Here is a 20,726-nt window from a genome sequence, read left to right on the forward strand (position 1 = left end):
CCTCAGCATCTTCCCCAGTGACAGGCGTGCCATGTCTAAGCTGCATTACACTTCCAGGCTCTCTGCCTAGCTTTCACGTTTGAGGTGGCATTTCCTCAGATCCCAGAAACAGTAACAGGCAGCAGCGACAACCATCTGAGGTTTTAAATGTAAATTTATATATATATAAAAAAAAGCATAATTAAGTCATCTTTTATGAAGAGCACGTTTGAGCTGATCGTCCTTGTCCTCTGGGTGCGAACATAAAAGGGAAACATGCTCCTCTTTTTTGTCTCTAAAATAGAGTAGAACTGTCTAGTGTCCAAGCACAAGGACTGCTGCTAGTCCTCATTGCTGTCATCATCATCGTCATCCTCCTCTTCCTCCTCCTCTGCTGTGTCTCCCGCAAGCTTCTGGAAGTCTCCCGTCTCAGAATTCCACAGAAATTTGATGGTGACTTTAAACTCCGCCATCTCGTAGCCAAAGAGTTTCTAGGAAAGGACACAGGTCTGTCATTCCTGCTTTATTGTCTCCGTGACCAGCGTAGCAAAAACACACTAAATATCGCTTCCAGGTGGGAACTGCAGCAAAGCAGGAGCAAAAGTAATTGCTGCTGGGTTTTAGCACTCGCATTGGGAGTTTGGAAGGATGTTTGCCGCACCCCACTGACCAACACCCAGAAGTTCTGCTCACCTTCATCCGAGAGCTCGCACCCTCCAGCCGAATTAACCTGAACAGTTAATTATTTTGTATCGGGGGAAATAGGGGCTTGTGCGTTACATCATTACTCACCAGGACACGGGCTTGTTCGGGGGTGAGAACGTCCCCTTCTTTGCAGACTTCGTAATCTGAAAGTAGCGTCACCACTCCTGCAGGAACAAGACCTCTTGGAACAGGCTCACCAATACCGGATAAGCCCACAAACACCGCCCTTGGCAGCTGATGCCTTTCCATGCAAACAGCGGTACACCCCAAGAAGCTGGGTGAGATCAACTCTAAAAAAAAAAAAAACCCCACATCTGGCTTCTGAACAGGATGGCAGCGCGCTAGGCTAGGCCTAGGTGTTTCCACTGAGAAAGGAAGGTGTCTTGTAGAAGGCTGGTTGTTTCAGTTGTCCTTTGAGGAAGGATGATTTGGGAAGAACGGTGCAAGAAGAATATAATGAGTTCTATGACCAGCTGAACAAGTTGTCCATTGGATTTTCTCCAAAACCAAATTCTACTCAATTATTTAACATTCTCCTTAAAGGATCTTATCTGCGCAGCTAAAACATGAAGCTTACCTTCTCAGCCACTTCACGTACCTTTCTTTAACGCTGTTGGCAATCCCAGCTGCCGTAATTGAGGCTCCATGGAGTGGGGGAACTGCTCCAAGGGCCCCGTGTCCAGGCTCACCGTGTATGTCGCCTTGTTCCCTGCGCGGGCAAAGTCCACCTCTTTGAATCTGGAGAACCACCTGAGATGGGGAACGAGAGCTTTAGCTGCGGAGGGAACATCCCTTGGCTGAGACGGGAATTATGGCACAGCCTGCTGTAGCTTCTTCCCCAGTGTTGCAGGGATGGCAGAGAAAGATGAGAGGAAAAACCTCATGAGATCATCAATGCTTGAAGAGAAACGTTGGCAAGTGGAGTAGTAGAGTGGAAAAAAGGCTGCTCAGCATTTCATAGAATCGTTAGGGTCGGAAGAGACCTTTAATATCATCAAGTCAACCACCAACCCAGCACTGCCCAAACCACCACTAAACCATGTCCCTCAGCACCACATCCACCCATCTTTTAAATACCTCCAGGGATGGTGACTCCACCATTTCCCCGGGCAGCCTGTTCCAATGTTTGATAACCCTTTCGGTGAAGAAATTTTTCCTAATATCCAGTCTAAACCTCCCCTGGTGCAACTTGAGGCCGTTTCCTCTTGTCCTATTGCCTGTTCCTTGGGAGAAGAGACTGACCACGGTGGTGACAAACATGTACTTACTCGTCCACCTCCTCTCTGGTGCGGTTGGTGAAGAGGAGACCAACTTCACCCCGGAGGTGTTTGCTGACCTGAAAGACAGAAGCTGTTGGTGGGACTTGAGCGGCACCCAGGGACTCACCTTCTGGGGTCCAGAGCTCTCATATCACGATACGGATGGATTCGGTTAAAACACCAGTGGAACTGTGACTCAAGGAAGCTCTGTCATCCCTTGAGGTTTTATTCCATGAAGCTTTGGGACACGCAGCCCCTACCTTGTGCAGATTCTCCTTGTACTCGCTGCTCGGCTCCCGTCCCAGCGCCACCATCATGACTTTGTTCTTCCCGAAGAAGATCCTGAGGAGGAAGAAGAGATGGCGGCTGTCAGCTCCTGAGGCACTCACCCCTCTGCCACGCCGGCCCCCCCCTCCACCTCCCTGCCTCACCTGCTGTGCTTCCATGCGTTCCTGACGTCTTTCAGCTTGTTGTTCCTCATGTTGGCGACGGAGAAGACGAAGATGTACTTGTAGGTGTCCACGCATCGCCGCAGCTGGAAGGGCAGCGGTTAGCGGGGACCGGGGAGCGGGGCACCGCGCGGGGCCGGGCCGCACTTACCTCAGCGATCAGCGCCTGCTTGGCCTCCAACCCCTTCCTGGGCGTCCGCGTCAGGGAGACTGCGGGGAGCGGAGGAGAGAGGCGGCGTTAGGGCAGGCTGAAGCCGGGCCCGGGGAGTGGAGGGGGACGGGGGGCGCGGCGCTCGGCTCACCCTTGCGGTCCCGCTTGGACTTCGGCATGGTGCCGCCGTGCTTCGAGGCCCCCTCCCTCGGCGCCGCGCGGGCTGCTGGGATCACCGGCGGGCTGCCCCAAGCGGTGCCTGTCTTCAGCCGACGCCGCTCAGGCGGGTTTTCCGCGCAGGCGGCGGCGCGGGCGGCCCCGCGGCGTTAAGGCCCCCTCGGTGGCCGGCCTACTATGGCGGCAGGGCTGTGGACGCTGCTGCTGCTGCCCGTGACGGTCGCCGTCTATGAGGACCAAGTGGGCAAGTTCGACTGGTGAGCGCTGGGGGAAAGCTGCGGGGGTCCCCACGGCGCCGGGATCCTCCTGCAACAAGCCCTGGGCCCGCTGTGCTGCCTCCTCCGGCAGCCGCCCGTTGGGCCTTCCCCCTATTGCCCCCTCAGCGAGGCGCCCCGTTGTCCCGTTTAACCCCAGCCCGCGTTTCCCCTCCCAGGAGGCAGCAGTACGTGGGGAAGCTCAAGTTCGCTTCCTTGGAGGCTTCGCAGGGTTCCAAGAAGCTCATCGTGGCTACCGAGAAAAATGTGGTGGCCGCCCTGAACTCCAGGAGTGGTGAAATCCGTGAGTGAAGTGGGGTTTTGTTGTGGGGAATATGCCTGTTGCCCTGGGGCTGACGTGTCAATTAAAGTGAGCTATGCTTTCACACTGATAAATTAATGTAGGCAAAACTGCTTTGTCAGAATGAGAGGATTTAGCCATCAGTTCAAAAGCTGTTGCTTAAGGCAGGCGGACTGTTCTCTGCATAAACTTATTGCCATGAAGAGTCTAGGTTTAAAAATAATAACAAACAACTGCCTTTGGGGGAGAAAATCTTGTTCTGATTTAACTCTCTTTCTTTCAGTGTGGCGCCATGTAGACAAGGGAACCCCCGAAGGAGCAATAGATGCAATGCTGATCCATGGGCAGGGTAAGGAGAACATGCAGATGGTGTGCTGGGGCCAGCACTTGTCCTTGTACTTGGCATCTCAACCATACCTTAGAACACAAGTTGAAAGTGCCAGAATTCATTGCCTTGTTGATCTGTGGTGGGCTGCAAGTTCTATGTTCATCTCCTTTTCTTCATTTCCTGGGCAGATGCCATCACTGTGTCCAATGCTGGACGTATTCTGCGTTCCTGGGAGACCAACATTGGGGGGTTGAACTGGGAGATGTCACTGGACACTGGCAGGTGGGCTTTTGTGTTTGCACTGTTTTTTTCCCTTTGTAATCCTGGACCAGGAAGGAAAAAAGGGGTTGTTGACCTTGTTTGCCCTTGTATAATGGGGAAAAATTAGTTGGATGTAAGGTTTCTGAAGTAACATTTGGCTGAATTCCTTAGGAATGCCTGAACCTTGCAGTTAAATCTAATGCTGTTTCTATTTCTTAGCAAACCAGTAAGAGGAAGAGATACAAGTATTTTTCATAGGTGGATTTTGTCTTTAAATATACAACACGTTCAACCTGCATCTGGTTTGGGGTGTTTGGATTCCAGTCTTGTGCTCTGTGTTGAGATCAGCAAGGATGGATTACCTGGGCTATAAATCATATTTCAAGACTGATGTTAAGTGTTTGAAGAAGGTCTTCAAACGGAGTGTGGGTTTTTTTCATAGAAGAAAGTAATTTTCTAACTTACTGTCTCTGCCCTGTGCTTAGTTTCCAGGTGGCTAGTTTGGTGGGACTACAGGATGCGGTGAAATACGTGGCAGTCCTGAAGAAGGCAGCCATCTCTCTTCACTACCTTTCCAACGGGCACCAGAAATGGGTGGAACACTTACCAGAAAGGCAAGAAATTATTTTTAAGTAGAAGTGTAGACTTTGGCTATGCAGCCTGTTGCCTTGGAGAGGAAAGGATGTCGTCCTTGCCTTACGCTTTTGAAAACATCTGAAAAGAGTAACGTAAGGAGACAATGCTTCATGGTTGCTGCTTCTTCTTCTCTTGCAGTGAGAGCACTCAGTATCAGTTATTGTATTCCCATGGGACTGGAGTGATCTACGTGCTTGGAATCGTTCCCCAGAGCCACTTGAATATTTTAACTTTCAGTGTAGAAGATGGAGAAATTACAAAACAGGTAGTGCTTGACTACAGATCCAAAATATTGAATTTGATGTTAACAAATGTACTTCCAACTAGATGGGGTGTGGTGTGCAGAGTAATTAATTGTTGTTGTAGTACAGATAAACTTCCCTTTCACTGTGGCATTGCCTACAGGCCAATAAATTGATATTGCTGCTGATTACCCTGAAAGCAAAACTGAATTAGACTTGCAGATGTTAGTCAGGACCATCCTGGAGATCTCAGGCTGATAGTTTCTCCCAGGGTCATTGGGGGAAATAATTCTGACTTAAAATCTTGGTTGTGTTCAAGTTGGTTCTTTGAAGGTTTTGTTCTGTTGACAACTCCATCTTTTTGTCTACGTCTCGTTTGGCAGACCAGAGTAGCAGCCCCGTGGCTGAAGAGCTTAAATGGTGTGTGCGGCGTGGTGGGGGAGGCAGTGCTGGTGTGCGTGGACACAGACACGCATTCACTCTACGTTTGCTCTTTGGAGACGGAGCAGGAGATGAAACAGATCCCGCTGCAGGTGAGAAGTGTTGAAAAGGCATTGTATGTAATTCATTGTCCAGCAGATTTGGTGCCTGACTGAGCGCAGCAGCACAGGGGCTCTCCTATCAGTGAATTACAGAATGATTGAGTGGTGTCAGGGGGAGCATGATCCATAACTTGAGGGAAGGGAGAGAAAACTTTGTTTATCTAATCCTTCCTCCTGGATTGATGTCTTCAGAGCTTTGCTCCAATGGACTAGGCCTTATGGGGAAACTCTTCATAAAGCTTATATTGCTGCTGATAAAAGGAAGATATTAGTTTCAGTGAAGAAAAGGTTCTTACGAACACATACGCTTATGTCTTGTCACAGTCACTTGACCTGGAGTTTGCTGATGGCTTCCAGCCCAGGATATTGGCCACTCAACCCAGTGTAATTGGTGCTTCGCGGACTCAGTTCTTCTTGCAGCTGTCTCCGAGCCACTTCTCTCTGCTGCAGTACAAACACGGGCTGCTCAGCCACCTTCGGGACTTCCAGCAGGTAACCAAGATAAATGCGCTTAAGCAAAAGGGCCAACTACAGCTTAAAATTCTTTAAAACAAACGCCTCTGTAATTAAGTGTTCTGAACAAGCTGCTGAGCTTCTCATTTTGATTGTGCTCTTGGCTGCAATGCTTGAAAACCATTTCATTTCACTTACACTAGCTGCTGAAATATTTCCAGCGGTCAGTGTAGGTACGCTTTGTTTCCAAGAACTGTCAGCATTGAGACAGTTTCCTGGTTTTGAGGTGGGCAGAGAGACAGGCATGTCTGAGTGGCCAGTGGTGCAGCAGTATTTTTGTTAGACCAGCTGAGAGGTTTTGAAAAGCAAACAAGCTTTAAAAAGCTCAGTAACACTCAACGTGACGGTTCAAAAGCCCGTGGCAGGTCAACTGTTTCCATCTTTAAGAGAAGTATGTTCAGTATTATAAGAGATATTTATTCTTTTTGTTTGGTGAAGCAATGAAATTGGAAGTTTGGCTGTGAAAGATCATGTGTTTTTAATTCTAGTAGTGGCTTAATTTGCTGCACAGGTAGGTTTTGAGATTTTTCTTGTTTGTTTTATGATTTCCTGCTGTTTTTTTTCTTTTCAGGCAGCTCTGGTGAGTTTTGCAACAACTGGGGAGAAAACTGTGGCTGCTGTCCTGACCTGCAGGAGTGAACTAGTGAGTGCAATTTCCCTGTACTATGTAACCACCACGGCTCTAGTGTAGATATGCACTGGGGATGGGTTCCACAAGTGTTTTCCTTCACAGACCCGGGGATGGGTAGTAACTTCGGGAAGAGGAAGATTAATTAGCTTCTTAGATATATGAAGACAATGGTAATGCAAGCAGGTCTTGATCGTGTCCAGCTAAGGCTACTTCTGGCTTGGTGAAGCATGCTGTCCTGTGTGCAGCCTCTTTCAGCTTGTGTATGTGGGCATGTAACCTAGGAATCGTCTCTACTGAGCAGTTCTTGGGGATACCAGACTTAGCAAGGTTTAATTTTCATCAGGAATAGAACAGAATGTAACTCTTTCCTGCCTGTTTTTAGAGTCAAGCTGAGGCGTGTCAGGCACTCAAAAACTTTTTTTTTTTTTTTTTTTTTTTTTTTTTAATACTCTTTACTGGGGTCTGAAGCCATGTTATCTCTTCTCATCCTTGTTTCAGAAACCTGGAAGTTCTGATGGTCTTCATGCTGGAAGTACTCTGGAGGATTCCCGGAAGCAGGTATAAAGCGCGCTTGTTCTCAAGAACAGTAGAAGTTCTTGACAGTCCATTTCATTCCTTTGCGTGCAGGGACAGAATGAAAAAGCTGTTACAGCTTCTCTTTGGAGACTGATGTTTTGTAGCAGCTCCATGTATATGATCTAAAAGCATCTTGAAGCTGCAGTTCTTGCTGAATATGAAATCCTTCTGCAGAATTAGGTGGGGCATGTACGTTTAACTCAGCTGTTTCCCACCTCTTGTTATAGGAATCCTTGACCTGCTCCAATCAAACCTACAATATTAATCTGTACCTGGTTGAAACTGGACAAAGATTGTTGGATACCACAATTACCTTTAACCTGGAGCAGAGCGGTGCCAAGCCACAGCAGGTGAGCAGGGAGAGATTCTTTCAGTCCTGTGCTTTATCAGACTTGCGGTGCTCTCCCTACCCTGGTTTGGCAGGATTGGTGGAGCCCTTCAGCCAAGGTGAAAAGCATTCTGTGGACACACCAGATCACTGCATACAATCAGACTCTTTGCTCTTGTTTCACCCAAGAGTTCTTTTTTCTCCAAGGAGATCACGTGATCATTAACCTCACTGTTCTGCTTGCTCTTTTTCCTAGCTATACATCCAAGTTTTCCTGAAGAAGGATGACTCTGTGGGCTATCGAGCCTTGGTTCAAACAGAAGACCACATGCTAATGTTCCTCCAGCAGCCAGGTAACTGGCGCAAACAGCTAACCTACTCCATTTTTAACAGTGTGCACCTTGTCACTGTAGGACAAGAAGAAAACCCTACCTCCCAAATGATTATGTTTTATCATTGCTTTCTTTGGAAACTAGTAAAAGGAATTCAACTGTCCTGCGCTAAATCCCATGAAATATTCATCCTCACAAGACATCTTATCTGAGAAAACAGTTCTGCAGTTCTTTGTGCAGACAGAGCCTTCAAATTCCATGGGGTCTCTGCTGATTTCAGAACTCTGTAGGATGAGAATCTAAGTTGTAAATCTTCCTCAAAATTTCTTCAGAAAAGATCCTCATGGCAGAAACCTCTAATTTGCAGAAAGGGTTGAAAGTCCATCTGGATGACATGAATTTTCTAGGGTTTAAAAGGCATCCAGGTGTTTACACTGTGTATCTCTTATTTTAAACAGACTTAGTGACCGTAACCCTTTTAAAACATCAGATTGCTTTTACTGTTCCTGTGGGGTTTTTTTCAACTGCGTGGCTCCAGTTGCACAAAGTATTTGTCTTTTGTGAAATAGCTAATCATGTGATATTAGATAGATATACGCTATTTTGGATTTCATTAAGAGCAGTGATTTGAATTTGAAGGGTCCACTGCAAGATGCTTTTATACTGAGTGATGATTTTTCCTCTAAAAATCTATTCCCAGATATTAAATTGTTTTTTCCATATTCTACTCCGTTTTCTTTCCAGGAAAAGTTGTATGGAGTAGAGAGGAGTCACTAGCAGAAGTGGTAAGCTTGGAGATGGTGGATCTGCCTCTGACAGGTGCACAGGCTGAGTTGGAGGGAGAATTTGGAAAGAAAGCAGGTAAACCATACATGTAACAGAATTACCTTTGTGAGTTTGTTTTTCTTCCTGAATAAATGTATTTCTTGTTTTCTTTGTCCTCTGAGCAGAGAGTTAGGATTCAAATTTCTATTGGTGGCAATTAAAGTGAGCAAAAATAAACCCACTTCTGTCTAAACTTTTGAAGTCCAATGCCAAATGCAGACGCCATGAGCGTATTACATTGTTATATTAAAAGCCAGCAGCAGCAGGAGGGATTTTGGCCATCTCTGCTAAACATTTCCCTTTGACTCTTTCTGGAAGACTTGTTTGCAATAGCTTTTGTTTTTGCTTTGTTTTGTTTTTTCTTGCTGTCCTGGACGCAGCCATTCAAGGTAACCTCCGACTGCATGCAGTGTTTTCTAATACTGACTAATGCTTCCTAGTGGAACTTGATCTGTCTGCTTGCTTTCCTCAGTGGTGAAATATAGTTGAAGTCTGGTGTTTCGCTTATTTTGACAAGCTACATGTAAACCCTCATTGGGCAGAATTAAGTATTTTTTTTACTGCAAGGTCTTTTGTTGCTCTGAGTAATGAATGCAGAGGGAGATGTAGACTTTATAGGTGGGTAAGCTTTAGGTGGGCACTTGCTGTGAGTACCAGTCAGAAAAAAGGAATACAAAGGAAGAGATTATGTGTTCTGCAAGAAGGTTTGCTTTCAGTTGATGAGGGCAAATTTTGGAATGAGCTGTACCAGTGTGAAGTGGGAAAAGGTTGGTAAATGTCGGAGTCTGTCGTAGAAGCGATAACTAGAACTCTGCTGTTCTGGAGTGGGAGGCAGAGGCAAAGAATTATCACAGGTTTGTGCATGGCAACATTTATTCTGCTTGCTGAGGCCATCATTTCACTCAGAGAGTGGGACACGACATTTTTTCCCTCTTGTTGTCACTGTTGGTCTATTTGCAGATGGTTTGCTGGGGATGTTTCTGAAGCGGCTGTCCTCCCAGCTTATCCTGCTGCAAGCCTGGACCGCCCATCTTTGGAAGATGTTCTATGATGCCAGGAAACCCCGGAGCCAGATTAAAAATGAGATTAACATTGACAATTTGGCCAGAGATGAATTCAACCTCCAAAAAATGATGGTGATGGTCACCGCTTCGGGAAAGGTGAGGAAGCCAGGGTAGAAATCTGTTTCTATACTGCAGCAAAGAGTCTCAGCTCTGAATTCCCGCCCCTGTTTTTAGCCGGGCTTTGTGCAGAATGTTGTGAGAAGATGTGCAGAATGTTTTGTGGTAGCTTTGGAGAAGGGAGTAAGACTCTTCCGTCTTTGTTATATCCCAAAGAAAGATGCAGTGCTTGACTGCGAGGGATGTGTTGTTCTAAACTTTGGCTTTACTGTGTCTCTGCTCAGCTTTTTGGTATTGAAAGCAGTTCTGGCACCATCCTGTGGAAGCAGTATCTCAGGAATGTGAGACCAGGCTCCTCCTTTAAGCTGATGGTGCAAAGAACGACAGCCCATTTCCCACACCCTCCGCAATGTACCTTGCTTGTTAAGGACAAGGTGAGTCCCTTTCCCGTATGCCTCTGTTGAACGTGCTTAGCATGGAAATTTGCCGTTTGGAAGGGCAGAAGAGAATATCTTTTTGGGTATCGTCTGGTTATCACTGATGTGGGGGCAGGAGGAGAGCGAGAGCTGAAGGGAAGCAGACACACAATCCTAAAAAATGTAAGGATGCTCATTTTGAAGTCTTTTATTGAAACAAAAGAAATAATTTCATCCAGTTTCTTTGGTCATGTGATATAGGTTGTGCGTGGTCTCCATTAGCGAGGGGATGATGGCTGTCCCTTAGCTGGCTGCAGGATGTTTTGTACTCCATATGTGAGGGAGGAGGAGACACTATCACATGCTGAGACTGCTTCAGCAGGTGGCAGATAGGATTTAGTTAAAGCCATGAACACCGTGTTATGCCATGGTACGTTTTTTATAAAGAAATGTGGGATAGAGTATATGTGTATCCAGCCGGAATATTTTGAGGATGGAATAGCTGAATCCAGGGTATGAATAGTCAACACCGGCAGGTAACAGGTAGAAAACCAGCTCTTTTGTCTGCCTTAGAAATAAGGTTTGCATCTTGTTTGTTTTTTAGGAAACCAAAATGAGCTTTCTGTATGTCTTTAACCCCATCTTTGGGAAAAGAAGTCAAGTAGCTCCCCCTGTTTTGAAGCGTCCAATTCTTCAGACTTTGCTTCTGCCTATTATGGATCAAGACTACGCCAAAGTACTACTCTTGATCGATGATGAGTACAAGGTAAATTGCTTTGCCTGGAGGCAGTTTTCCTCATGTTCTGGTTAATTATTCCCCTCCCTTTTGAAGCAAGATAAAAAAAAAATGCCGTTGAGTAATATTTCACAGAAAACTATGAGGTTATTCTGGTAAGACAGACATTATAAACCTGATAAACATGTTTGAAATAATTTTTTCTGTGTTGTTTTGGGGTTTTTTTTATGTGTGTCAGTTGGTTTTTAATGTGTGTTTCAATTTTTCTTTTCCAGGTTACAGCTTTCCCAGCAACTAAAAATGTCCTTCGCCAGTTAGAAGAAATAGCCCATTCTATCTTTTTTTATCTTGTTGATGCTGAGCAGGGAAAACTCTCTGGATTCAGGCTGAAAAGGGTATGGAAGATGCATTACCATCTTCAGTGATGTCAGTTTCCTAAATAATGGTAGATCTTTTAATTTGGTTTATGGAGTTTTGCTTGAAGTAGAAACAGTTCAGCTGACGACTTCTACTAGGCCTCAAAATGTGCCCAAGAAAGTTAAAAATTAAAAGCAGAGAAAGCTCCCTGTGTCTTACTGGTGGAGATGGTGTCTTTTGAGGGCAAGATAAACCTCCTACGTCATGTTTTTTTTCTGGCAGGACCTGACCACAGAGGAGAGTTGGGAGGTGATCATTCCCACCGAGGTCCAGAGGATAGTGACTGTGAAAGGGAAGAGGTCCAATGAGCACGTGCACTCCCAGGGCCGTGTGATGGGAGACCGCAGTGTCCTCTATAAGGTGCCGTCGGAACTTTTTGTTGACTTTTTGTTGATGCTTTATCTCATGGGAAGATCTCAGCACTGTTTCTAGGCACTATGTTGAGATTAACTGCCCTGTGGTGCCATTTTTTCTATATATGCATTGGTGTCCGTAACCCCCCTGCAGAAGATGCTAATTTTGGTGGAGATATCTTGTATAAAATATTTTCATGCAGCAATTAAATCAGTTAAACATCTGATGATGAGGGGAGAAGCTGCTTGATTTCTTCAGGTGATTTGTGCTAATAAGATACTTCGTTTATTATATGCCTAGTCCCAGATGAAATGCAGATAAACAAGGTGCCTGTGGCACTAAAGTTGGGATTCTCAGTGGTTTTGTCTTTTTCTCCAGTCCTTGAATCCAAACCTGCTTGCTGTGGTGACAGAGAGCACAGATACGCATCATGAGCGCACTTTCATTGGAATATATCTGATTGATGGAGTCACGGGCAGGATCATCCACTCCTCGGTACAGAAGAAAGCGAAGGGACCTGTCCACATTGTCCATTCAGAGAACTGGGTGGTGGTAAGAAGTTATTCTTGTCTTGTTCTTTACGTTTGGGAGGTAGGGGCAGTTGCTGAACCTGTGTGGAGAAGACTTTTTGGCCATTGTCTGTGATTTCCTGCTACCTCTGTGTTACTGACTGTGTTACTTGCCTCATATTCCTAAAATTCTTTTCTCATTCCAGTACCAATACTGGAACACGAAGGCACGTCGGAACGAGTTCACTGTGCTGGAGCTGTATGAGGGGACGGAGCAATACAATGCCACAGCCTTCAGCTCCCTTGACCGCCCAATTTTGCCTCAGGTCCTCCAGCAATCTTACATCTTCCCATCTGCTATCAGTGCCATGGAGGCCACCATCACTGAGCGTGGCATCACCAGCCGTCACTTGCTCAGTAAGTATATGCCGCTCTGTTCTGAATGTGATTTTGCTACCGGCACGAGCCAGGTTTCACGCTGAAAACCGAGCAAAATGCAGTTTGCTGACAAAAGTCCTGCCTGGGGGCTGCCCTGGACTCCCAGGAAGTTCAAAGCTGAGCACGAAGAGAATATTTATGTTAAGTGTTAAAAAATGCTGTCAGAAATGGCCATTTTTAAGATGTATTTTTTATTAATGCACAGTTGGGCTTCCCTCCGGGGCTATCCTCTCCCTTCCAAAGGCTCTGCTGGATCCTCGCCGCCCAGAGATCCCTACAGAACAAAGCAGGTAAGGAAAGCACGAAAACTGCTGTTCCTGGGCAGCTTGTAAGAGGGATGGATCTTGTGTATAATATGGTAGTGTGAAGTAGAGCAGCTTGTTCTGGACAGATTGAGGACAATTCTTGCATGAAATTCAGCAAAGTTGCTTTGTTCCAGTCTGTGATGATGGAATAAATTTGTCTGTAATGAAGCAGGTCTTAGAGTTAGCAAAACCAGCCTGTTGTGTCTGCGCTCTAAGAAGCAGCAGTCTGAGTAACTCTCTGAAGTTTTTAGAATTACACCTATTTTTCAAACTTCAGAAGCTGAAAAGCAGGCTGCTGCAGTGTAGTCTGACCCAGCTGGCGTGTTCGATTTTCATCCTGCAGCAAAAATGAATCTGCACTGGGAAAAGCTGCTAAATTTGCTGATTGAGGTCAGCTTGTGATGATAAAGCTAGGAAACACAGATGATGTGCTGTTTGACTGGGTTTTGATTTCTCTTTAAATGCCTTTCAGAGAAGAGAACCTGATCCCGTACTCCCCTGATGTGCAGATCCATGCCGAGAGGTTTATCAACTACAATCAAACCATATCCCGGATGAGAGGGATTTATACAGCCCCTTCCGGCCTGGAGTCTACTTGTTTGGTGAGTACAGGGCTGAGGATTCAACGTGGGGCTGTGGATTTTGTGGGCAGAGCAGTGCGATACCATAGCCTGTGGCAGGGAGGAACTTCCAAAATTTCTTCTTTTAATCAGAATTATAGACCCATTTTTGATGTATCTGTTTTTCTGCTGGAAGCTGAGTTACTAGCTCATGATCTTGTTTCTTTAGGTTGTCGCGTATGGCCTGGACATCTACCAGACCCGAGTGTACCCGTCGAAGCAGTTTGATGTCCTGAAAGATGACTATGACTACGTGCTGATAAGCAGTGTCCTCTTTGGGCTAGTTTTTGCCACTATGATCACAAAGAGACTGGCCCAGGTGAAGCTGCTGAACCGTGCCTGGCGGTAAGGCTGCGGGCGCGGGGAAGGCCGAGGCTGGAGAAGGTACCTGCCACCCTGCGTTGCTGCTGGGTTCCGTTAGAAATTCCAGCTTGCGTGGCTGATGGATGCGGACATCTATATTGTATTTTTGCTGGAAGATTTGGGAGGAAAAGCTGCTAGCTCAACGAAACGATACGCTGCCTACATGTCTCCCAGTGAGAAGAAATGAAGAAATGGAAGAGAGACAGAAAAAGAGACATCAGTCTGTTATGACTAAAAAAGAACTCTCCTAAACCTCCGTTAAAGCCCTAAAATCTGCAATCATGTTATCTCCCCAATGTTAGTGAAGATAATACTAAGGACGTGTGTCCTCTTGATCCGTGCCTCTTCCTCAGCTCCAGCCCTGACTAAAGCCTTGCTGAGAGGAGGACGGAGGGGCTGTCGGCCGCAGGGAACACGAGCCAGGGTAGTGTGCGAGGCTGGAGAAGGGGAGACGATATTGGGTCATTCCCTTAGAAACTGGGTGGACGTCAGTGGGAACTGGCCTCATCGGGTCACCTCGTTACGCTGCAGGGCTCTGGGCGGAATTTGAATGTAAACCCTCTCCATGTTCTTTATTTATTATGATGACAGCGTTGTCTCCTTCCTATTTTTTTTTTTTTTAAATTTTCCCACCGTTGGTGTACAACACGGGGGTTCAGGCGTGCAGACCCTCGCCCGCTCCCCCTCAGGATAATGGCCGTTATCCCTCTGTACCTGGATGTACACTCTCATAGCCGAGTTTCACAGCGCGCTGTGCCCCCGGGAGAGGCCGTCTCAATAAAAGCCCGGTTCTGAGGAGCAGTAAGTGGTTCGGTTTGGTTTTTTTTTTTTTTTTTTTTTTTTTGGCCCTTTTAAACCTCGACTCGGGGGTTGCTCCCGGGCGGCGCCATTGCGCATGCGCCGCCCTCCCGGCCCAGGCACGCGGAGTGCGCATGCGCCGCGCGCAAAGTTGCTGACTCATGTACTGCGCAGGCGCCTGAGCCGGGCCCTCCTTCTCCAATGGGGAGGTGCGCCGCGCGCGTGGGCAGTGTGTCACTTCCTGTCTCGCGGCGCGTGTGCCGCGGGGGGGAGGCGCTTCCGGCTCGCAATCCCCCGCCGCCGCCGGCCCCCCCCCCCTCGCCTCAGCGGAGCGGCAAGATGGCGGCGGGCGGCGGCGCGGGGGCCGCGGCGGAGCCGGGCTGGGAGGTGGCAGTGCGGCCGCTGCTCTCCGCCTCCTACTCGGCCTTCGAGATGAAGGAGCTCCCGCAGCTGCTCGCCTCGGTTATCGAGAGGTGAGGGCTCACCGGCCCGGGCCCTGCCTCCCCTCAGCGTCCCTCCCTCAGGGCGGGTGCCCAGCGGCGGGGAGGGAAGCCGGTGGGGGGCTGTGGGGAGCGGCCCTACCGGGTGCTGGGCAGGGGACAGCGGCGGTGGCCAGCGCCTGCTGGGGCTGCCGGGGAAAAAGGGAGCCCCGAGCAGCGTCCAGGGAGTTACGCCCAGCCTCCTCCCGCTTTCCTGGGGACTGGGAGGCTCTCGGGGTGGTGCCCTTGGGACCTAATAAGCGGGGCTGAGGATGCACGCCCGGCTGTTGGCTTTGCCTGCTGTTCGGCCACAGCAAAAGCACCTTTGACAGTTCCCCCGCGGAGAGGCTTCGGGAGTGTTGTTGCGTTTTCGCTTTTGTTGAAGCGCTTTACGCTTTCACAGGCTGTGCCGTGAAAACTGTTCTCTCATCTGGGTTATCTCCTCCGGTGACAGACTCCTGTGGGGGGCCATTGGGTGGCATTAACTTCCTTTTAGTTTGGTTTCTACCGGTGAAATACTGCTCACGTTTTGAGGAGAAATGAAGCTGAAGCAAATCAAGTCTGCCTTTTTTTAACCAGAGAAGTTAGAGCATGACAGCAGTTGTTGGAGCTGTATAATTTAACTTATAGCTTATTTTGTGATCTAAAACACTAGGTATGAATGCCACAATATTGTGCTCAGTTACAAAGATATAACCCTGACCATAATAAGTTGTTAGGAAACAAAAAATAAACACTGCGTTAAGGAAGATAATAAAATAAAGCCGTGTGGTATTTTGCTTAATATAGAATGGCTGAGCTTACAAACAATGGACGCTTCAAATGCATGTTCTGGTTCTATATATATAGTAGTGGTTCACCTAGAAACCTGCACATACTCAATATTTATGTGATTTGGGCAGCTCTTAGGCTAATCTTTCTTTTAGGGACCATTTCAGCTTCACTTTTCCTTGTGGAGCTCTGTTGTCAGTGCGCCTAAAGTTCATTATTGGAGTCTTTCAGCAGAAGAACATCACAGAAACACTTAAGTGTTTCTTCACTTCAGGGAGAGGTTTGTTTCTGTCAAAAGCAAGAACGATGGTTTTAGTTTCCACTTGAGGCAGCAGTTTGTTGCTTTCAAGTCGCGCTGCCCTGAGGTTTGAGTTGTGTGCCTGATGCTGACAGGGTTTAATGCAAGCGCAAGGCCCGTGGAGTCTTGCAGGACAGTAAATTTTATTTCATGCCTTGATATAACGTGGCAAATCAGAGAGGAAAAAGTAAAGCTTGTTTATGTTTGGAGCTATGCTCTTCTATTCTGAACAAATAACCTATCTTTAGATTTCTAATCTAAAATATTTTATCTGTTCAGCTTATTTTTAGATGATGATTGTTAGCTCTTGTAGTGTTACTGTTGGTTGACACAATCCACAAAGCAGCTGCATTTCCCCTTAAATAAACGCGGTGCAATGACAGTGAAATCAGTAACATTATTCTTTTCAAAGTAAATCGATAAAGTCCTTTTCCTGACAACTCTTATATTTTAGGTTTAAGCATTGTCAAGTTACTGGAATTCCCCTGTTAGCATGTATATTCAAGAATTGATAAGCTTTGGTCTCTTATTTGACATAAATTACGGAAATGCTGACTTGGAAAGGCGCAACTGAAGGGGAACACATATAAAGTCTGTGGCAGTCAAATGAGACTGGTTTTCAGGGAAGTGTTTGGAATAGAGGGAGAACTGCACCTGCTGCTGTGCCTTTTCAAGGAAGAGGCTGCTTTTGTGCCTGCTGCCTTACATAAAGAGTCTATTTCGGGCCTGTTTGAGATTTGGAAGCAGAGAAAGGAGGTGGTATTTGTTGCCGACGTGTTATATTTGATACTGACACAGAGGCTTCTCACTTAGCCTGAGTAATGAGTTTCCCTGGGAAGCAAAAGTTATTTAAGCAATAGATCACAATATGTTAGCTGAAAGTTATTATTAAATCTCACTGTACATGCGAAATAACATAATAGCACAACACAGACTAAACTGTTATCTTTTATTTATGTTTATTTGCAAGGATTTGATGATTAATTGACAGATGCCTTCTACTTTTCACCACCATAACAAGTCCACAACTTGTTTTAATAAGACTCAAGCCTCTTATTGTCCAATCCAGATGAAATTCCCTATCTTGTTCTGGTTTTGGCACCCCTTGTGTTCTTATACCTGGTGGGTATTGTGTCTTGCACAGCTTGCCCTATACAGCAGAAGGGTAATTGAGGGAGGAGCTGCCAATTTCTCCTGTACTCTGTTATTCCCAAATTGTTCTCATTTGTTCTTTTAAAATACGTTACATACATCTACTGCTGCTGATTTACAGTCAGGTATAAAGAGATAGGTGAGCAAAATTAGTGTCTGAATATAAGAGAGCACAAACTTTTTTGCACATTCAGTCTCTGGGCTCATTACCCATCAGTGCACTTCTGGCAGGAGATGGCGAGGTGAAGCCTGATGAGCGAGACACTGAAACTCGGTTGTTTTACGCTGCTCAATATCTTCAAGTAAAGCCTCTCTCTTCATAATGGCTCCTTTTCTATTTCAGCTTTCCAGGTAGACTAAATAAAAAAAACCTCTCAGAACTAGGAAATCAAAGCTACAAAGCTGATGAGTATATTTCTCTGTTATTTTTTCTGGAAAATTGATATATTCTGGAGTTACTTCTGTTTCAGCCACATCTCCCGCCATGACTGGAAACGATGACTTAGGATAGAAAAAGGGAAGGTGACTGGGGATAAATTTGTTGCTGTTCAGGTCAGAAGGGAACGGTGTGTCCTCTTCCTCCTCCCACCTTGCCAAAGCTGCCAGCATTGTGTGCAGGTGGGTGAAGAGGATACGTGGGTTCATTCTGCTGTACTCTGCAGCAGTGTTAGTCATTGCCACACTTGAGAAATCGTTTTAGTGGGGTATAGCGTGCCACGATAGGCTGTGATTCCCTTTGCTCCCCACCAGGAATAAACTGTTGCCAGACGTGGAGAAGGCTGTGTTTTGAGAGGTAAAGTTGAAGTGGCGAGTGAAGTTGAGTCGTATAAATCGGTTCTTCCAACTTGCTCATTCATGTCACTGAGTGAAAATCTGAAAGAAATTAATTTAAGCATTTAATAGGCAGATATCCGCGTCCCTCAGTTTTGTGGCTGGAGAAATGAAGGGCAGAACTAGCTATGGAGGCAGAGCTGTGTTTCTGTCCTCGACGTGGTTGCCTTCAGGTTCCTCTGCAAATGGGATGTGGTGTGACGCTTTATTGCAGCATCCTTTAGCGTGTTGTTTCTGAGCATAAATAAACGTTCTCTGTGGCCAGTGAGCCTCAGAGACTTGACTTTCAGTGTGTTGATGTATATTTTGCTTTACAATTTTTACTTTTGGTTTGAGTTGGCATTACGTTTTAACTCGCTCTGGGCTTTGCGTTGATTTGTGCACGGGGCAGAACGATGCAGATCTCTGAAATGGCAAGTTTCTACCCATGAGGCTGATTACAGTGGATGTATTTTTCTCCTCTGTGTGTTACCTGCCAAAACTCTTTACTGCCCAGCTTGTTGCAGACACTGCTGTTGTGTATTTGTCGTTATTATGCAATTGCCTGTTTTGATCCTTCTGTTTTGCAGAGTTGCACAAACTCCAGTTGACTCCGTGCCTTGACAGAAAGGGAATGCCAGTGCTCCAGCCCTGGCAAATCCTGCCTGGCTTTAGCAGAACAAACAGTCAGAACTTTATGGGCAGCTGAGTCTAGAATAACTTAAAGATTAATGAGTCTCTGACAGGGAGAGCAATTGTTAAAGAGGCTGACCTCTTGATGGTATAAAGGAGAAACTTACGCACAATTGGAATTATTTCCTTAAATTTTCTACGTGGATGGTGATGCTGATGCCGTGATCTGTCTGCTGCTGGAGGACTCTGTCCTGACGACATGGGAGATGGGACACAGGGGAGAGGATTCTGTTCTCGAAACTTTGATTTGGAAAGAGCAAGTGATTTTAATGATCTTGTCTTACATCTGTTAATAGATATAACATATCCTGAGTGTTACGTGGTGCTGCTATAGTGCTGTATACAATTGACATATCTCCTGTTCTCTATTGCAGTGAATCTGAAATCCTGCACCATGACAAACAGTATGAGCCTTTTTACTCTTCCTTCGTTGCACTTTCTACACATTACATCACTACTGTGTGTGGTCTAAGTAAGTGTTCCCTCTCCTTTTCTTCTCTTGCTCTTGTGTTATGACTAGGATGTAGTAAAAATAAACTAGAACTGTTGTCCTTTTGGTGTTTGTCTCCAGCCCTCTTTCCGAATCAGAGGTTAAAGCAGAGGCCAGTGTTGCTAGCTTTTATACTGGCAGAATGTCAATTCCGATGAAAAGAGAAACTTGTCGATAGGAGTTTTCTGCCATGAACTACTGGGCAGCATAGACTTTTTGGCTGCTTATTCATTGGCCCGACTTCATTTAGAGAAAATAATTTTTGGTCAAATTAACTGCTTAAATCCATTTTCAGGATTTTTGGATTATTCTTTAGCAGTTTTGTTACTAAGTTGGAATAATGACCAAAACATTGTGACTCAAAGTGTTTTATATTATTTTTGCTGACAGATTTTGGCAATTTCAGCAGAAAAGTGATTTTGGTCAACTTGTTTCGTGTTCTTCAGTGTTTCTGTCAGTATTAAATACTGTTGCTGGGAGGTCATTGTATCTGTCTAAATTACCTTGTCTGGGTAGAAGGTGTTATCCTTGCTTTACTGACATTTCTTCTTACATTTTAATAAGACTGAATTTATATTGCATATATGCGTGATTGATTGTGTATGCGTGCGTGTTGCATAGCGTTCTGTTTTATTGAAAGCATTAAGAACATCTTACAATTTAATTATTTAAGAACCGAGTGATGCAAGCGTCTGTTTTTTTTCAGTACCAAGAAACCAATTGCAATCAGTGGCAGCTGCTTGTAAAGTCCTGATTGAATTCTCACTCTTGCGTCTTGAGAACCCAGACGAAGCGTGTGCTGTTTCACAGGTGAGCACAGATTTTGACTGTGTGGGCAAGCCTGAGTGCAAAAATGAGATTTGTCGTCTAATTCTGAAATATTTGCTCTAATGTTACCTAAAACACAATTACTGAAGTTCTTAAAATATTTAAGATCTAGTGCTGTGGTAGAGACTGATACCTGCTGGATCTTCCCTCTGCATTCTTTTCTCAGAATTTCAGCTTGTGAGCAAGCCAAAGTAAAGATGGCCTGAAGCCTTGCTTAAGCAGTTCTTAGTTAAATCTGTTGTGGTTTCCTATAGTCTGATTTGGTTTTTTATAACAACCTGTATCAAAACTGTTCTGTTGCCCGTTTGTTGAATTTTTAAAGATGGACTCTTCCCCAGTTGCATTTTAGTCTTCTAGGAAGAACTCAAATCTGTTTCAAAGAGGAAAGATATGTGAAAAGTGTTCACATAGTGTATCTTTTGATAGCGCCAGCTTTAAGCCTTACTGTGTCATAAGAGAGAGAGCTTTTCCAGATGCTTTTCCATCACAAACAAGTGGGACAGTGTTAGTGACCTGAATTATCTGCAGTTAGTAATCCATCACGATGTTCAGTATGAGATCAGAGTGGATTTGAGACATTGCAGTACCCTTACTAGCTGAAGTTGCGGTATTCTTAATGCGTCTGCTTAGAACAAATGA

The 20,726-nt window shown here is 45.7% G+C and overlaps 3 protein-coding genes across 6 annotated transcripts in view; 2 read left to right on the plus strand and 1 right to left on the minus strand.

Annotated features, from left to right (window-relative positions):
• Positions 1–136: 136 nt before the first annotated feature.
• Positions 137–2,790, minus strand: MRTO4 (MRT4 homolog, ribosome maturation factor). The gene is made up of 8 exons (XM_063353637.1): positions 2,695–2,790; positions 2,544–2,602; positions 2,375–2,478; positions 2,204–2,285; positions 1,953–2,020; positions 1,283–1,434; positions 772–848; positions 137–470 (listed from the first exon to the last, which is right to left on the minus strand). Exons 1-8 carry the CDS (start codon positions 2,720–2,722, stop codon positions 321–323), a joined length of 720 nt encoding a protein of 239 aa, XP_063209707.1. The 5' UTR covers positions 2,723–2,790; the 3' UTR covers positions 137–320.
• Positions 2,791–2,844: 54 nt separating this feature from the next.
• On the plus strand, positions 2,845–14,569 carry EMC1 (ER membrane protein complex subunit 1). The gene is made up of 23 exons (XM_063353635.1): positions 2,845–2,977; positions 3,154–3,278; positions 3,559–3,624; positions 3,792–3,885; positions 4,350–4,478; positions 4,639–4,765; positions 5,126–5,275; positions 5,609–5,776; positions 6,369–6,440; positions 6,927–6,986; positions 7,232–7,354; positions 7,589–7,685; positions 8,409–8,525; positions 9,450–9,649; positions 9,895–10,044; positions 10,631–10,792; positions 11,038–11,157; positions 11,402–11,539; positions 11,912–12,085; positions 12,249–12,459; positions 12,686–12,770; positions 13,258–13,387; positions 13,575–14,569. Exons 1-23 carry the CDS (start codon positions 2,898–2,900, stop codon positions 13,752–13,754), a joined length of 2,958 nt encoding a protein of 985 aa, XP_063209705.1. The 5' UTR covers positions 2,845–2,897; the 3' UTR covers positions 13,755–14,569.
• Positions 14,570–14,806: 237 nt separating this feature from the next.
• UBR4 (ubiquitin protein ligase E3 component n-recognin 4) overlaps positions 14,807–20,726 on the plus strand; it is a 78,598-nt gene continuing 72,678 nt past the window's right edge. For all 4 annotated transcript variants that reach the window (XM_063354105.1, XM_063354106.1, XM_063354107.1 and 1 more), the window contains exons 1-3: positions 14,807–15,039; positions 19,144–19,241; positions 19,966–20,069. In XM_063354105.1, coding sequence (XP_063210175.1) covers positions 14,906–15,039; positions 19,144–19,241; positions 19,966–20,069 — 336 coding nt within the window. In that variant the 5' untranslated portion in view covers positions 14,807–14,905. The remainder of the gene's footprint in view (positions 15,040–19,143; positions 19,242–19,965; positions 20,070–20,726) is intronic.

This window comes from Chroicocephalus ridibundus, chromosome 16 (assembly GCF_963924245.1).
Source record: "Chroicocephalus ridibundus chromosome 16, bChrRid1.1, whole genome shotgun sequence".
NCBI classification, from domain to species: Eukaryota; Metazoa; Chordata; class Aves; order Charadriiformes; family Laridae; genus Chroicocephalus; species Chroicocephalus ridibundus.